Source organism: Haliaeetus leucocephalus, unplaced genomic scaffold (genome assembly GCF_000737465.1).
Source record: "Haliaeetus leucocephalus isolate CR32 unplaced genomic scaffold, Haliaeetus_leucocephalus-4.0 Scaffold143, whole genome shotgun sequence".
Taxonomy (NCBI): Eukaryota; Metazoa; Chordata; class Aves; order Accipitriformes; family Accipitridae; genus Haliaeetus; species Haliaeetus leucocephalus.
Window position 1 is genome coordinate 1349285 of NW_010972579.1, and position 18945 is coordinate 1368229.

The window sequence follows — 18945 nt, forward strand, 5'->3', positions numbered from 1 at the left end:
CTAGCATAGGAATAACAATGGATTATACATATTCCCTGGAGAGATCAGAAGAAATAAATACACTTTGGTATCACAGGTTATAGCAAATGTCTAAGTAACATAAATCAGATTAAATATCACAGCAGATCAGCATTGTAGTACAACCAGCAAAGCAAAGGTGTGTCTGAGTAGAAACAGTCACCAGGGAGGAAAATGCCATGACTATGGGGTCTGTATGCAGTGGCCACAGCCAAAGGGACACAACAGAATTTACTTAAAATACACAGCAAAATAATATAGGAGACTACTAGATTATAATTTTTGCTTTTCAATCTGCTAAAAAAAATTATTGGGTGGCAAAACCAGAGCAAAGATACACTATCATTTCAGCAAAACACTGTTTTTTCTGGTGAACAGAGGACACCAAAGTCACAGGATACTGTTCACCTCTCCAAACTCTGAGAAAGTAGGGGATGACATTGCCTAATTGCATGAAAGCCTGCTCAAAGGGAAGACAGCAATGAGGTAGCATTGCTTTTAGATCTGGGCTATTATTCAATGGGAATTTTAATGTATTAGAAGAATTAGAAAAGGGCACAAGGCACAATCCTGATCCTGGATATGAGAGTTTATATGTAAAATATGAGCAAACCGTGCTACTCCGAGAGCATAAAAAGGGATCACTTTTGTTACAGACCTCCTTATGGTTAGGCATACTAACAAGCAGTCAAATAAAACTGGTGTTCATAACAAGCTAGAATACAACCTCAGAGTAGGGAAACATGATAGAAAACACAATCATATTTACAGACTGCTTTGTTTGCCTATACTTTTTGCTTTTGAAGTTAAAAATATTTTATAAAAGATAGTACAACTCAAGCCTAGAAAGTCTGCTAGACATAGTCATATTTTGAAGGGTATGAGCGTCTTCCATCCTCACTTCGAGCAGCTTCTTCATATCCTGCATTCTTCCTAGTCTTTGTTTCAGGTTCGTACCCTGAACCAACCTTATAGGGCCCCGTTCTGTAGGAGATATTCCGTCCCGATGCATTGTAAGACACCGCTTTGTAACTGAAAGAGACACAAAAGATGGCATCAGCCACTGGAGGGTCTGTGACTACGCAATGTTGCACCCTGTGCTCCTGTTTGCTGTTGGATTTTCGGAAACTTCGTACTGTGTCATCACTTGGAGCCAATCAATAAGCTCAGACCCAATTATCCATGGACAGACTGCAAGTCTCATTCATGTTTTTTCATAAACTTATAGTTTCTTACCCATGAGTAAATCCTTGGTTCAGTGAAGGACCCACCTAAAATAACCAGCTACATAGGCGTACAAAGCCCTACCTGATGTAAATCATAGCTCAGCTGATGCAGTCTACACCTGCTGATGATCTGCTATGAAATTTGCAATCAAAGCTGCAATGAATGGGCCTGACTTAGCCAGCACATTGCAAATTTTAGATTTTAAGGCTGATCTCTCCTGCCCTCTCTATTTGTTTTCAAGTCACGTAGTCAGGGAAGGGAAATGGTCACTTTTGACCCATGATACAGGGCAAACAGATGTATCATCATGATAACTCTTGCAACAGGGTTATTATGCATAGGCATATCCTGTGGTGTGCTGTCCGTATGCTATCCTGACACCCAAGGTTTCATGCAATACCTTCCTGTGTCTACCACAGATATGCTTACCGGGATTCTTCTGGAATCAGCCCTCTGCAAGCAAGGCACATCATGATGCCTCCTACAAGGGCCAGGCCACCTGCCACCCAGCCAACAAAGAGGGCTGAGCCAAAGGTGTACCTACAAAACACAGAAACATGGCTGGTTAGTGCTGTGACAGTGGTCCAGCCTGCTGCTTCTGAAACACACTGAACATTGTCATTCTCCTTCTGGCTTTGCAGAAGTTCCCATGAGCGCTACCTGCAGGCTCACTACCTCCTTCTTGAGCTGCGTGAGCAGAGACATCCCAGCCAATTTGCTTGGACAAGTTATCTCCAGTGCAGATAAGAAAGAGACTCAATAAATCTTCCAAGTCCTGGGACCAGACTCATATGCACCCAGAGTTTGCCTTTCCTTCAGCTGCAGCACACCCTAGCCCTGAAGGAGATCTGCACTGTGGAGCACCCTGAGCCAGTTGACCACGTACCTGTTCTGGACGTTCTGCATTCCCTGGTACATGTTGGCTGTGGACATCCAGAAGTTTGTGACCAGCATGTTGGCAAACACAGACACTCCAGTGATGGCACACAGGCCTGAGATCAGACAGAAGGACAGACTGAGACCCACATAGTACAAGCAGTCACCTTTGGCTTTGGGGAAGCACCTTAAAGCTCTGGAAAGGTGGGTGAGATACGCCTTTGTGTCCTGGCAAGTTCCTTGAGCAGCAGTGGGGAACCACACATTTACAATCCAGCAGCAAGAATACAATGTCACACTACAAAATCCCAAGTCATACCAGCAGGGATCTTTCTACTGATGTGTTTTCTCACAGAAAATGAGTTTAACAAACAGATCATTTTAGCTGCTGAAAATATCTAGTAGCTCACTTTTAAAGATTTGTTTTACAGTGAAAAACATGGGCAAAAGGTTCCCTATCAGAAATTATTTTTTTGAATGGGAAAACACACTGTCTGTCACGTGGAAGAGGAGATACATTTTGGTTCACAACCTGTTCATCACCAGGTAGTGATGCCTGCCTGACTCTGCTGGCAGCCCAGAAGACCAGACTCAAGAGGCAGAAACTTCTTCCATTCATCTGCACAGGTGATCACTGTGATGCTCAGCTGTGATGAGCCTGGCAGCAATGGCACTATCATTTGAGATTTCACTATTGCTCTTAGGAGAGTCATTCATGCTAATGAAGGTCATCATTGTACTGTACGCTACTGTGGAAGGAGGTACAAAACACAGCTAAAGGTCATGTCTGTGTTTGTTGCCAAAAAATATGGACTCCAGCTTTTCTGGGCATCCCAAGTCCTATTTACCCTCACTACACCCACCAAGACCTCTGGGTCTTCCCTGAAACCCAATTACTCACAGCACTGGGGATGGTCTGAGCAATCAGTGGTGCTTCTGCCTCAGGTCCCCATATAGCCTTCACTATCACGGTACTTCAGCGTTACAGTCTTTAACACTTCTGTCCTGAGAGCAGCCCTTATTTTAGGAAGAAACACTACCTCCATCTTGCAGAGGTGTGACCAAGGGCCAGGTCCACCATGGCACATGGGTACCCAACTCCTTAGCTAGCTGAGACTAGGGACCTTGTTTTGAAATGAGTGAACTCAACCAAGGGATGTCCCATCCCAAGAGTCAGTCATGTCATCATTTTAGACACCCTTTCTTCAGGAATCCATGAGTGAGCTTTTCTAATATCTGCATTGGTCAAATTCTCAACCCACTGACTCAAATGCATAAAATGATAGATTTTAAATGTAAAATTAAAGCTGTGTGGCAGAAGGTGGTTTCCTCTTTCCACCTTGTACTTATTGTACATCTTTAAGTTGTGTTGTATGTCTCATATCCCAACAAAAGTTAAGTGCTGTTCAACTATAAGGATTTTAAATAGGGACATTCTCCTTCCCTTCATTAAGATATGGATTTGATTTGATTATTCATCTCAAAAAAATTGTGGGAAAACCTGTAAGTGATGTATTAAGCGTTTGCAATTTTGAGGTAGCTGGGCAACACTAGGCATTCCTGCAGCCTTCCTGATAACGCAAGGTACTTAAAAATTACGAGCTAGGCTACCATAACCCTGAGAGTCTTAATAAAATTATTATGTATAAAGCCTGAGACTCTTCAAAAAACTATTACACATAAATAAAGGATATAATAGTACATAACAACAGTATAGATATAACAAATTAAGATATATATTTTCTTTTTTATCTGTGGGCTGTTTTTTCAGCCTTCCATGTTCTGTCCCATACAAACATCTGGTTTTCTTTTACTAAGCAGAGGTAGAAATCACTTTACCACAGTGTCCTGGTTTCAGCTGGGATAGAGTTAACTGTCTTCCTAGTAGCTGGTACAGTGCTATGTTTTGAGTTCAGTATGTGAAGAATGTTGATAACACTGATGTTTTCAGTTGTTGCTCAGCAGTGTTTAGACTATAGTCAAGGATTTTTCAGCTTCTCATGCCCAGCCAGGGCACCTGACCCAAACTGGCCAACAGGGTATTCCATACCATGGGACGTCCCATCTAGTTTAGGAACTGGGAAGGGGGGGCAGGGATTCGCCGCTCGGGGACTAGCTGGGTGTCGGTCGGCGGGTGGTGAGCAATTGCCCTGCGCATCATTTGTACATTCCAATCCTTTTATTACTACTGTTGTCATTTTATTAGTGTTATCATTATCATTATTAGTTTCTTCTTTTCTGTTCTATTAAACCGTTCTTATCTCAACCGAAGAGTTTTACTTCTTTTCCTGATTTTCTCCCCCATCCCACTGGATGGGGGGGGAGTGAGTGAGCGGCCGCGTGGTGCTTAGTTGCTGGCTGGGGTTAAACCACGACACACAGGAGGCCAGGCTGGAAGATAAATGCCAATAACTTCATGCAAGCATCAATGCTTTGGGTTGCTCCAGAGCATCTGCTACCTGTAACCAGAATTGCATGAAGACTTGCCCAGTCCTCAATTTCAGGCAATTGCAATGCCTTGCACATGAAGGACACGACACCACCCACTTACCAGCAACAATAAACATGATGCCGGAGGTCAGAGTCATGTTGGCTTTTGCAGAATCCTCCATGTTGCCGATACGGATGCATTTCAGAGCGAAAATGCACACAAGGAGGCCAAGGATGCCCAGGACGATACCCACAATCATGAGGGCCCTCACAGCCTGGAACATTGCTGCAAAACAAATTGAAAAGAGCCACGCTGAGTGACTGAAGTGAGATTCGTTAGAGCCTGGGAGTTTTTTGAAGACTGTTTCTGTCTAAAAATAAAAGTATTAAAGAAGAAAACCTTGGACAATAGGCACCAGATCTACTCTCAGCGTTATCTGGGGCACCTCTGGAAATGTGGCTGTCTCAGCTTCCCAAAGAGTTTGATGGCTTAGACATAATTTTTTGTAAATGTTCATTGGCACCAGTCATGATCTATTCAGCTGAATTCATGGAGAGGAGTTTGTGTACAGGAGGGATAAGCATGAACTGTTTCATAACCAAATTAATTGAGAAAGCTTTTTTTTTCTCCCCAAGCAGCGATGAAAGCAGACAGCTCCACCCAGCTATCTGTGGTATTTCCAGCTACTGTGTGAATCAACATGGAGGCTTGTGTGTTCCTGCTTTACAGTAAGAGAAGAGGAAAATCACCTTGACAAACATTACACATACACCAAGAGAGAGCAACAAAGCTTCAGCAATGACCTCCCCCAGCATATCCTTTCCATGGTTATTTGTAATGTCAGACCTGTATAAATCTGTCCATGTTCATTAATACAACACACAAATACCCTAGGCCTGAATTTGTTTAGCAGCTTGCCATCAAGGTGGGAATGCTTGGTTGGAGGCAGGCTGTGATGCTGGTGGGTCATGCCTGTGGGAGCCGAGTGCTACTGTCAATCAGATGAAGGTAGCAAAAACCCCCCAGGCTCCTCTTGGCTGGTATAGAAAAGTAGAGGGAAAAGCAAAGGGAAACTTGCACCTTTTAAAATGGAGAAGTGAAGGGCAAAGGCCATGCATTTGAATACCAAGGCGATTTTCTAATAAGGTAGCACATATCCCATCTTGCGTGAAGTTCAGTGCTGGCCCCAGACACTCCTCCTTCCCATCTGTGCACATGTCCCTGGCAGAGACAGGAAGGTGGCAGCACTGGCAGAGCACTGAGAGGGGGTGGTCAAAAGTATTTCAAGGGTTGTTGTGATTTGGCTGGGACATTTTGCAGCCTCTTCTTGCTCTCCCATGAGCTCCTGCAGCCCTGGGTTTGGCTTTGATGCTCCCCACACATGAATGTCCCTCTTCAAGGGAAGATGATGGGGGCTCATAATGGACAGAGAAGGGCAGGCAACATATCCTACAGCCCCAGGGACTTCACTCAACCTGCCTGTCACCTCTTTTGCTGTGCTGACCAGGATGGCCATAGTGCACAAGGGTCCCATATGGCCCAACTATGAGCAGGAGGCACTGATGCTGGAGAGCAGGGAGAAGACCCTGCTGGCCTTGCACAGGTTGGGAGAAGGATTTATAAACCCTCCCCAGGAAGGCAAGGGTGGGTGCTGTGGTGCCCGTGGGGGTCTCCTTGGTGCTAGCACCATGACACACAAGGAAGCCAGTGGTCTACCATCCCACAGGCTGGAAATACACCACCTTCTCCCATCTGGCAGTCCCACTGGGGCTGCTGCTCTTATGACTCAATTTGCCCTTATCAGCTGATAACAAATGCTAACGAGCCTGGGATTTTCAATCTCCCATTCATCAGGCCCCAGGTGTGAGCTCATTAGTTATTATTCATCAGAGAACAAGAAGCTGGCAAATAAGCCTTATCAGCCCTCAAAGGTTGTTCACGCAGCACCTGATGCAAAGCAGAAAGCTGGAAAGAGAAGAACATCACAATACTTATTTGTCTTTACAGTCACTTAAGCTTCTTTGCAACTGCTTTTGTTTCAGGGCAGGCAGGAGAAGCTGATACTCCAGGGCAGTGTAAGACACTACAGATCATGATGGAAGGTCCTCGTCCCCAAGACAGTCCTTCATTCCTGAGATGCTTGCTACGGACCTTATGGCTCCTAGGTGCCATCACTGCGGTTGTCTCAACCCTTCAAGAAGTGACCCTAAGCTAAGACCTCACAGAGATATTGTGGATTCCCATAAGAGATGTTCCCAGTGCCTTGGGTGCCCGTGGCAGGACACAACAGGCAGGCCAAGCCGAGCAGCTCCTGCGCCATTGCAGTTCTGCTGGAGCACTGAAGTCCAAGTGTGGTTGAAAAGGAGCAATCTGCAGCTGTTGGAAAGGAGAGAGGAACACAGCAGGGCACAAGAGAAAAAATGCAAAATAGCCATCAGCCGTGATTCCTTCCTCTGTGAAGGTGACTTATGCACCATCTCCACAAAGGGACAGAAAGGAGAAGAAAGTGCTCCCCGGCCTGCTGTGGCACGAAGGCCTCTTCACTTGTCTCATGGGACTGAAAGCGAGAGCTACTTGGAAAGAGAGCACTGCAGTTTCAAGTGAATTTTGGCATCCATCAGAAGTCCTCTGAATAGAGCTGCTTTCCAAAGGTGAATGACTTCCCCTAGAAAGAAGGAGTGGAAGGGCTTAGACAAACAAAATAGGAGACTAAGGAAAAAAATTTGTATGGGGAGCACTAGTTAGCAAACAGCCCTATAGTTAAAGTCAAGCACAGAAACTACCTGCCATTTTGCACACACATTTTGCAGGAGGTATGATAACTTTGCTTCATACCTGCACACATATGATTGCTCATTTTGCACACATCATTTCCATACGAAGGGATGGTGTGCACAGAAAATAGTAAAAATGCAAGCCTATTCGCCAAAATAAATGTCAGTGATCTGAAACCACAGTTTGCATCACTGGGTTCTTCAGATGTAAGTGAAACTGGAGAGTTGTCTTTCCCCCCAGTGTTGCTGTGAGTAGTGAGAGGTGAGTGAAGTAAAACAACTTCAAGTCATCTAAACTAACATCACGTGTATTTCTGTTACTCATACAAAATACAAAGGTGGAAATCTAACTCTATAACTAGTTATGATTAATGGAATATAGAAAGTTTAGGGAAAAAATGAGTTCTTTCAGTTAACCAAATTCAAGCAGGGACATTCCTTCTTTATGTTTTAGGGTACTCATCAACTAAACAGACACATAAAGAGAACAAACCTGACAGAATATCTCTAAGACACAACAGAAAATGCCTGTGACTGCTTTGCATATTTCCTTATTGCTGTATTACATAAAAAGTAAAATCTTGATTATGACAAATTGGCATCAAAATGATTGTTACCGTTGCTTCATTGCTCTCTTAAAACACAATCACCTACACACAGCATTATAAGGATATGTACATATTTTGAACAATATTTGTATATATAGTTTAATAAATCTATTTTTTATTCTTTAAAACAAATGGTCCCATAGGAAAAGTGACTCCAAACATCAGTTTTGCTCTTCCAAATGAAAAGAAAGTCACCTAACAATCCTGAAGCTAGGTACACAGAAACACATTTATTCCATGACACCCCCTGGGACGGTCACGGGCTTTTCTCAAAAAGCAAACACTGCAGCCAACACACTGGTCTTCAGCAAAGCACTCCCTCCTGCCTCACGGTAGAGAAGCAAGGCTGGCATCCCTGAGGATACAGGGCTGAGAGCCCACATCATGCTCTTTTCTACACCAGTCAACAGTTGCAAAAGACACTAGTGCTTGCTTGTACCTAATTGCAGTTGTGCACCAAGAGTGAAAAACACTCTTGGGGCTGTATTTATTGCTACCTGGCAGGGCACAGGCATGAGAGGTCACAGGGAAGCATGTTGAGCCAGGCTGGCTGCTCCCCACCCATGGGCTCAGCTAGCTCTGGAGCACTGAAATACTCTTTTTGTAAAGTAAGCGAGCAAATGAGAAAGTAATACCCCTCTGCAATCTACCTCTGTAACCACTAAAACTCCCCACGTAACGTGAAGTGACCAAGTGCACCTTTCCCCATCTTGCCCTTCCTACATGCACTGCTCACAGACAGATTTCTTCAGTTCCTTTTTGCTCTTTGGGAAAAAAAAAAAAATCAATTGTTTTCTGTAGAAACCATTATTCTGATAACAATGCAAAATTACATGCAGCTGTTTTCCTTGTATTTCAATTCAAAGGGACATAATATCTGTGGGGTTAAACATACTCACTCTCCTCACATCAGCGGAGCTGTGCTGATTTATGCCAGCAATGGGGCTGAACCCATGATGCTCATCCAGAGATCACCTACACATGCTCCAAGTTGTAACCTCCACCGAGTAAAGGTATTATTTTGGTAACAAAATATGCACATATTTTTATGCTCATACACTGAGTAGCCTGGAAGTTTTAATCCTCGCAAAGTGCTTTAAGGTATCTGCTCCTGCTTTTGGATGAAAACTGTGTGGAGCTACAGGAGAGCTCCTGGGTTAAACCTGGTGCATCTTTTGCCCCTACCTGGCAGCCCAAGAATGGTGAAATACGGCCGGCATTCTGTAAAGCCAGAGCTCTGCCGCACGCAGCTCCTCCACAGTCCCTGATATTGGAAGACAGCCGTGACCGGGTTGTCATACAAGTCCTGCGTGCTCCACATATCCATGGCAGTGGACACGATGCACCCCGCAACACCCAGCGACGAAACAATGAACGCCATCACCTGGCAGATGGTCGTGGACATGATGTCTCCCCTGGACAGAGGAGGTGAGACAGACCTGATGAAGCCGCAGACCTAATGGGAGCACTGAAGTCCTCTTGACTGAGCCACCAGAAATGCAGCAGCTCTTATCAGATGCTTTCCATTGAGCAGTGTGTTTGCTCAAAGTGTTTTTGCAAGATAGTCCAGTTTCACTCTCGCTAGGTAGGTTTGTGCTGGCAGGGCCAGAGATATGATTTTGTCCTTTAGAAGTGCTTGTCCTTCCCCAGCTAAGCAGCCACGCTCCATCGAGTGTTGGGCAACCCACTTGGAACATGCGCCGTCCCCCCACCGAAACCCTTTGCTATCTGGCTTCTCCCGCGTGCTTGGCATGGTGCAGATGTGCTGAGAGGGGTAGAGGGAAGGACCATATTCCCAGGTGAACTCAGCCTCCCCGGCCCTCTGCTTACACAAAGGGGGAGTAGATCTGCCATCAGACCAAGATAGGGACATCTCTACACCCAGGCATGCAGGCATCTGCACAAGAGGCACAGTGAGAGATAGGGACTCCAGCATTGAGCTCTGGGGGAGGATACAGGGCCACGAGCTCAACCCAGGGAACAAACAGGGACATGGCCACTCCTCGCAGCCACTTTGAGCATCACCAAGGTTGCCTCAGATGCTGACCATGGCACAACCCAGGGCACCGAGCCAAGAGGCCCAGACTGATGCAGCAAAGCTCCTGCAGCCCTGTTCTCCTCCCACCCGCGTCCCCATCACCTGTCACATGGCCCCACTGAAACCCATGTGGGGAGAAGGAGAGGGAGGGCGCAGGGACCCTTTAGAAAATGCCTTTTTACAGGTTCTTGCCTGTATTGGCTGAGGGAATGGTTCTGGAAAAAAGGGGCGGGGGATATAAAAATTAGGAAATTAATAATCTCTTTGCACCGTGGAGAAGTGCTGGGCTCAGGGGAGCAAAATAAATTTGCCATGCCACTCTGCCAACAGAGTGCAGTGAGTTACAAGGACCTTCCAGACTTCACGCTCATCCATTCTCATCTAATACCCTGCTCCGACTGATTTACTTCAGCCCTGACCTAGAAACAAATTCCCGCTTTAACCAGTACTGATACCACTCTGTGCCACAGGCACCGTCTATACCATCACCTGGATGTGAAGCCATGTGAAAGCCACCAGGAAGAGAGGAGAGGCTGATTTCTGTGGGTGGATAAGTTACAGTGGGGTTATTACATGTTGGCTGTTGTTTCTGTGTTCTGGAGAACAACCACCCAGGACACCCCTTTTGCTTTTGGGGCTATGCAGCAAGCTAGTGGGCAGCAGACAGAGATGCTTTTGCACTGGTCTCTGCTGTAGCAGCCAGAGCACAATTCACATGTCTAGCAGCCACAAATCACAGCCACCAAAGCCCTCCTGGGTCAGGCACAAGATGTCTTTGCTTCCAGCAATTTTATTCAAATTTAGTCATTTTCAGTGACTTTGGCAAGTTTATATCAGAGGAAGGGTTAGCTCCAACATATCTGAAGGTCAAAGTTGCCAGCAAAAATAATAGCATGAACAAAAAACAGAAGTGAGCCCTCAAGAGCCAGAGGTGGTAAGAGCTGCTTATCCTCAGTGAGGGGAGAGGGCATGCTGACTAACATTCCTCATCTTGGATAATGCTTTATGATAAATCAGAGCTGGAAAGGACCTCAAAGCTGGGAGGACAATAAGTGCTAAAGCAAGTAATATGGCCAGCTCTTCATCCCATCCTTCACTGCCCCACAGGCAGAATTGTGTCCCAATCAGAAAAGCTGGTTGCACCCAAGCCCTGATGCTCCTCCGCAGCGCTCCAAGACTCCCTCCTTCTTCGTGGCCCAGGACTTGCTGCCTTCTTGCCATCTAGTGGTAAGACCACATAACTTTTTCCAGGCTAGACCACTTCAAACCATGTCCCAGGGACAGACATTCCTCTGGGACATAACCCCTATTCCCAAGGGCGGTGTCACCCTGCATCTTTAGTGTGCAATGGCTTGAAGGGGTGCACAGAAAAATGGACCCATGGACTGGTCACAGATAAAAATAAAAATAAAGAAAAGGAGGCAAGGGGGGGAACAAAAGCCAAGCATGTTTTTCCAGATTTTTTTTCCCCAAAACCTCTACCACTTTTTAAATTACTGGTTTTTTCTGCTAAATTGGGCATCTGAGTGGTTGCATGAATACCAGTGGAGATGGCCCTCCCATGCACCATGCCCATGTGTTTGCTTTGCTGGGAGGGGAGCCACCACTCCTTCCTCTAATCCTTTCTGCTGGTTTTGGCTGCATGCAGCTGGAGCAGGTCTTCAAGCCAATAGGGACCTTTTCTTCTCCGCCTCTCCCCCTCCACCATTTCACACACCCAAGCCCTGTTGTTACCCCAACACACTTATTGGAAAGAGGACCATCCCCTGAATTGCCCCTAATTGTGCCCTGAGCAGGAGTCTGCCACCCAGGCAGCGCTGCCTTGCTAACCTTTCCTTGGGGTTATAGTTTTCTCCTGCTGATGGGGGACACCATTTCTCATCATCCGTTTTACTCAGGGGCATTGAAACCCCAGAGCAACAGTGGAGCAATCAAAAAATATCATCAACAGTCTCCGGGCAAGAAAGCCTTGGGTCAACCAGTCTGTCTTTGATTTTGGGGGCCAGATTGAATCATGTCTCTGAAGAGGATAAACCAGCAGAGGGTTATGTATTCCCCCCTGAAATCTCATGCATCCTCCCTCCAAAAATGGAGCTGAGAAACCAACTTCAGTAACAAGGGTCATGCTGCAGTCCTTAGCTAAGAGTCAAACGCACACCCAAACATGCTCAGCACTCCAGATGTTGTTGTCTTTGAAAGATTATTGTGTTTTGGTGGGAGTTCTATTTGCTCATCCCTAAGAATGTTGCCTAAGGTGCTATCCAGCCATCCCAGCATTAGCTGATTGCCATTTCTCATGCTCTGATTAGCATCACACTTGTAAACACTGGGAACTCAAAGCTCCCACAAATACTTTCCTCAGTGGTTGGTTGAAGCAAAGTTCTAGAGAAAAAACACAAACTTGTTTCCATCCCAGCCCTTCCCCTAGCCCATTTTCTCTGCCTTTCTGAAAGGTTCTTATTTTAAGCTTATTTTTAATGGCTGTTTCTGAGCCACTCATGATAGGGGAAAAATATATTTCCCTTTGCAAAAAACTCATCACCCCATTTTCCCAGCACCAAGCCCAATAACAGAAGATCACCTGGGAGTTTTATCTGAACTGTTGGCTCAGAGCACAACCTGAAAAGTGGTTGGGTGATAGGATAGCTGTAGAGTACGTCTAAGCATCTTTACTACAACCTGATGCTCATCTCCAGCCATCCCAGGAGAAGTCTACAACGAGGAGTGGTTGAAGGACAGCGATCTCTCTCCAGGCACATGCCTGTTGCTCAGACTCCAGCAAGATTGTTGAATGCTTGGGCCAAAGGGCTTGCCACGCCACGTGGTGATGCTGAGCAGTATCTAAGGAAGGGACATGGTGGGGACGCAGCTCTTGCAAAGGCCAAGCTTCCTCACCAAGGAGCAGAGAACAGAGCTCCCACTCCGACTATCGGGACATCTCCAGCAGTTTACCCAAACTAGGAAAAGGAAGGGTACTTTGTGGCCACTCCCCTCTACAACCTTTATTTCAGCTCATACTTGCTTTATCTATCCAGGCGTTGACTCTATATTATCTCAAAACTGTTCACTGGGCCCACTGCAACTCCTGAATGTTATCACTGCCTCTCCCATAAAAGCCACCTACAGCTCATGTTTACTTTAAAATTTGCAAATATAGCTCACACCCTGCCAGTCAATTCCAGCTTGTTCAGACCGAAACAAAGCAAACCCACCCTTCTCTTTCTGTCCCTCCATGGCTGAGAGGACCACAGCTTCCAGGAGCATGTGGTCCACCAGCTCATAACAATAGAAGGGCTGACTGACCTTTCTGAAACTCAGTGGGGAAAGGGCTTCATGGAAGACCCCCATCCGAGTTCAGACCCACTCTACCCCACTGGTCTTCAGGTCCCTCAGCAGAGTCAGGGTGCATGAAGCTGCATCCTTCCCTACATGCCTATGAGCTGCAGCCCAGCTCCATATCTCCACAGCCTTTTGCCATTTCTCCTGCCTTGCTCCTCAGTCCAGATCCTTTAGAATTATTTTTCATGTCTCATCTTTTTGTGGCATAAAAGCACAAGACAGGAGCAAGGATGCGATGCACGCATCTAGCTTCCTGACATCTGGGCTGGGCTCTCTGCCACCTCTCCACGCCCTGAGTGTCACAGGGGATTGGGGTGCCCAAGACCTCTCTAAGGGTCTCACATTAGCTTTTTCCCCATCCCCACACCTCCTTCAGCTCCTGTGGTGAGTGCAAACCCACCACTGCCTCATGTGTACCCCTGGTAGGTTATATAAAGTCTCCAGCCCACCTGGGCCACCTAAAGCCTTCTGTGCACGAAACAGTCAAAAGACTTTAAGCAGGTTACAGCAGTTACCTGCAGACATTTCAAAATTTGGAGCTGAACTGACTGGGTTAAAGGATTTTAAGTAGCAAGCAGAGCTTAGAAGAGACTTTACCGTGGCCATCACCAGTGGAGGATTGTGACACAGCAATTAGCAGTCCCCATCCTTACAAACTTTGGGCACAAAACAGTTGCATGGAGCAGAGATCTTGTTTCCTTGGCCAGTGGGATCCCCTGTCTCCAAAATCCCTAGAGCAAGCGTTTTACAAGGGTTATGTCACAAAATGTGCCTTGGTTGTATGAAATAAAAGAAAACCTTGTCAGAACATCGATATAAAAGAAGAAAGTCCAGAGATGCCAACATTAAGACTTCCCAGACATGAATTCTCCTCAGGGAACACCTACACATCTCTGCTACCCCGCACCAGCAATACTGAAAGCAGTTGTTTTATGTAGAAGTCTGGCCAGTCACAACTACACTCCCATGGGCTATTTTTACTCTGACCCCTCTAGCAACACATACCCTTTTACTAGTCGGAGAAGTTTAACAGGGTGCTCTCAGGCTTTCAAAGTTTGATGTTGGAAAAGCAAAAATATTCTTATATTTCCAGCCACCAGCCTTTTGTTCCACAGCAGAGAGATGCCTCAGCCTTTCTGGAACAGTCAAAAAGGTTTTTGACTTGAGAACAAAATGTCCTTTCAAAAATGGCTGAACTGGTCTAGCTGAAGAGGTCTGGAAAAAAAAGACCAAGACAGACAACAGGAAAATTACTGCCCATGTTATTGTAGTTTAGCAAACTTGTAAGCAACTGAAAAATGTTCCTTGTAGTAGAAAGAGCCTTGTGACTTCCGCACTAGGTGAAACTACCAGCCTTGCCAGCTATTGCTATTTGTCTGTTATTTGTGTGTTCAAATTCAGATCGTGTCCTCCAGACAATCACAGTAAGGTCTGCTGACACACCAAAGCAAGCAGCAAAAAATAATAAGGGAAAGCAAAATCAGAACAAACAGGCTTAGTTCTCAAGTGACATATTTCACCAGAGACTGACTGTTTATAGCTGAGCAGTGAGGGTGAGAGCCATAAACTACCTGTGTTATTTCTTATTTTCATCTATTATCTTGATTTTTCCTCAATCTATTTGAAATTAAAATTCCCAACTAAATTGAAGATAGATGATGGGCAAGACAAGTTTAATCTTTGCTATGGGAGCGAGGGATCGAGAAAAAAAAAATCCTCAGAAACCAAAACTTCATTGATGTACTCAGGTCACCTCGCTGCTTTGCTAGAGTCTTATTATTTTTATTCACTCCGGCACTATTGTTCCCAATATAAATTGCTATTGTCAGAATAATAAATAGGGGTTTATAATAGAAATGCTGACAAACCATTAACTACGGTGTGTTTAGCAAGGGGGGTTTAATGGAGATCAAGGTGCAGCACACTTAAAATAAACACTGGCATGATCCACTTAAATAATATCTTTGCAAATTGATAATTCGATTTTTAGCATTTTCAACCCCCCCCACTCCCCACCCCACCCCACCCCCCCCGGCTGGGATACAGTTGCCTTTTGCTGGTGGTGGGTAGGAAGAAATGCCCATAGGAGCAGATGAATTCAGGAGATGGAGCCAATCTATAAAGCACAGCAGTGGGGCACTTGTTTTTGCACCACCTTCTCCAGAGACTGGAAGCAGACAATATAACAGGAGGGAAAAGTGAGGGCGGACAGGGTGGGAGAGCAAGGGAGTAAATTCAGAAGTCCAAGCCCTGTTCATTAAAAAGAACGGAAAAAAAAAATCCACCTCACTTTGTCGGGCAGCGCTGATGGCACCAGTCTCAAAAAGCATCTCGTCAGGACAAAAAGTACATAGTCATATGCTTACATGCTGGCGGGGGAAGGCACTGACTCTCCAACACCACTGAGGATGAGGATGGCAACTTTGGTGGGTTCAGGGTCCCACCCACCTTTATTTTTTAAAGGTTGTGCTTTATTCTTTGGGCTTTTTTTTTTAATCCTTTTTTTTTTGTAGGCAACTGCAATAAACCCAGCAAACACACATGGTAATCCCACTCTCAGGTGACCAGTTCCTTAGAAACCCTGACATTTAGGATAGGATGCTCGTTTCTGTCTGTAACTGGGAAGGAGCCACAGAGCTTGCTAGATGTAGCTGAGGAGGGACAGACCAATCTCCCACAGCCCATCTCCTAAATGAAGGAGAGCCACCCCCCCAACATTGCTGTGTGTTTCCATTTTAGGAAATTAATACCCACTCTACAGACACCAGACCAGAGGCTTGGGAATTGCAAAAAATTTGCTAGTTTTTTGCTGTAATGCTTAGATTAGTGATGGAGGTATTTTGAAAGAACAAAAAACCCCAAATCTCAAGTATTCTGGTTTCTTCAAAGATTAAAGTAGTTCCCAGAGCTGAACACTTGAAAAGTTTAATTGCTTCTTCTGTAGAGTTACATTTTCTGTAATTTTAAGCTTTTAAAGCTGAAGAACTGAAGAAGTTCTGCAGTGTCTTATGGATATATGGGGGGGGGGGGTTGGGGCAGATTTGCTTTTTACACCTCTATTTGTTCCTCATATGGCAACTTTAATCTCTTTACCTATCAGCAATTAGCCTGCTACCTGTCCTGCACACATTTTCCTTTGGTGAAACTGCTCAGCTTTGCTGACTTCAATAGCAGTGTGTGAATACAAGCCCTGCACAAACATCCTTCTTTGGATGTCATCTTTCATTCACTCGTACCTGCTCCAGCACACAGCTTTTGCTAGAGGCTGCACAACTGGATGCCCAGGCAGGATCAGGCCCATGTCCTTCTAGGAAAATGCATGTCTGCACCCCAGAGTCTGTGTGAACAAAGAGGGGCATTCAAAGCCACGGCTGCAGCAAGAGGAAGATGCTCACAGGCATCGCTGGCACCTGCACAGGGATGCTGCAGCACAACTAACATCAGACGCCAGATGGGAATGAGGATCCAGGGATGAGCAACATGGAAATACAGCTCAGGGGATGAAACACCTCTCCTGCTGGTGTCTGTGGCCACAGCTGCATTGGGTTATACTGGTTTGATTTGCACAGAGACAGGCTGCTTGTGAAAGCGTTTTTTTGTGTGCACAATGCTTATTTCTGTGTGTTTTGGAAATGCCATTTTGCAGAAGTGCTGCAATGATTTGCTGATATAATTGGCTTCTTCCCTCTATTCTTGCTGTGTCAAAGCACAGAGGCTAGATGGATATAATAGTCTAAGTGCCTTTTTTCTCACTGTATTAAGGCAAGAAGAAAACCCAGATAATCCTGTTGTAACCTAATTGTTTGCACCCCTAGATACTCTGGGCACAAACAGGACAGCAATGATACCCGTGGAAGAAAAAACTGGAACCAAAGGAGAATTAGGGAGAAATCCAGCCTGGTGGTGTTAACCCATACAGAAATACAGTGAACTGAACTGTGACATATCCTCTTAGAAAAGGATCTTCTCCAATGCCAAGAATATTAGTGGTTTCTGGTGGGAAGCCACGCACAGCCATGCAGCTGGGGTAGGAGCGTATACCCAAGCTGCCAATGGCACGGGGGACTAATCACCCCACAGAGCGGCCACTGCCCCAGGTGTATTGCCTGGGCAACACCACAGGATCCTGATGCATAATCAGCTGTAATGAGTTTTGCTGAACCTTAGCTTGGCCATGGGAGGGGTTTTGGGTTGAGATACCTCCAAGGGACCTGTCATCCAAACAGGGTGAGCACCCAAGGTCCCTTTTGGCTAGAATTTGGGTTCCCCACTCTGCACAGAAAATCACCCATCACCACCACTCATGCACGGCTTCTGGCATGCGCCAGGGGCTCTGCCCTCCCACCTCTTTGCTCTCGCAGCCAGCAAGCCCTACCTGGCAGCCCCAGGATAGTGAAGTAGCCGCGGCATTCGGTGAAGCCAGAGCTCTCCCGGACACATGTGCGCCAGAGGCCCTGGTAGTTGAACACCGCCGTCACCGGGTTATTGTACAGGTCTTGGGTGCTCCACTGGTCCATGCATGTTGACGCGATGATGCCTCCTATTCCTAAAGCGGACACCACGAAGCCCATGGACTGGCATATCGTTACAGACATGGCACCAAGAGCTCGGTAGGCAGGTCCTCGGCACGCACAAGCCTCCACAAGCTGGGTCTGGGGCAGGCAGCCAGGGCAGAAGGGACTTTTAGCTGGAGGCACAGCCTACGTCACAGACGGGAGTCAGGAGAGGTCTGGTCCATGTTATACAAACCTAGCCTTTCCCTTTATCTGTTTCAGTGAGATAATTTTCCTCGCTTGGTACCAAGAGCCGTTTGTTACACTCAGCGTGAACACCTCGCTCCCTGTTTACCTTCTCCCTCCAGGCAGAGGTGCAGCCGGTGCAGGGAGACAGGTACCAGCGGGTCCCTCTGAAACAGCTAGGGGACATCTTCTGCAGAAATGACTGTGTACTCCAGGAGACCAAGCACAGAGATGCTGAAATTGGATGAAACAGATAAAAATTATGGACAGCCTAATCCTTTCCTGGCAGGGATGATGCTTTTGAGCCAAGTGGAGAAGCATTTATTAGCATGCTTCTATCTAGGGATGTTTGCTCAACCAAAAAATTTAAGCAAAAGTAGCTTATAAAAGAGGATAACATATAGCAAAGGACAGTGCACTGATGTTTGGATGGACCTTGCTGCTCGGTAAAGTCAGGCTGGGAGCCCACAGGAAAGGCAGCAGTTGCTGAAGAGTGAATGGTGTGAACCTGCAGTTTGCTGTGAGAGGACCAAGTCTGGCAGGCAGACCAAGGAAAAAAAATAAACAGAAGCGAAGGTATATCCTCATTCACTATTGCTTTATCCCCCTCATCCAAATAAGAATTTTGACATGTTTAGATGGACAAAGAATGAGGGCAAGGCAGACATGTTGCTATGTATTACTGTAAGACAAGAGCACCTAAGAGACCTAACCTTACCGCAGAAAGTCACTTTGTTGGGTAACGTCCTTTTTGCTTGTTCTGCTACATCCCTCACCACTTCCTTTTTAGCCCAGTTTTCCACTGGTGCCAACCTGTTTGCAGTTGGAGAGTAAAGGGGGATCCTGCTGGAGACCTGCTCTCCATGGGAGGGAGGAGATGGTGAACCCTGTTTCG

General features: G+C 46.0%; 1 protein-coding gene across 2 annotated transcripts; it reads right to left on the reverse strand.

Moving 5' to 3' along the window:
• Nucleotides 1–872: 872 nt before the first annotated feature.
• On the reverse strand, nucleotides 873–17906 carry CLDN18 (claudin 18). 2 transcript variants are annotated; one of them, XM_010561173.1, is made up of 5 exons: nucleotides 17687–17906; nucleotides 4673–4837; nucleotides 2132–2237; nucleotides 1675–1785; nucleotides 873–1050 (listed from the first exon to the last, which is right to left on the reverse strand). In XM_010561173.1, exons 1-5 carry the CDS (start codon nucleotides 17904–17906, stop codon nucleotides 873–875), a joined length of 780 nt encoding a protein of 259 aa, XP_010559475.1. The 2 variants fall into 2 exon arrangements, with proteins under 2 accessions (XP_010559475.1, XP_010559474.1); XM_010561172.1 differs by lacking the exon at nucleotides 17687–17906 and adding an exon at nucleotides 9120–9339.
• Nucleotides 17907–18945: the final 1039 nt, after the last annotated feature.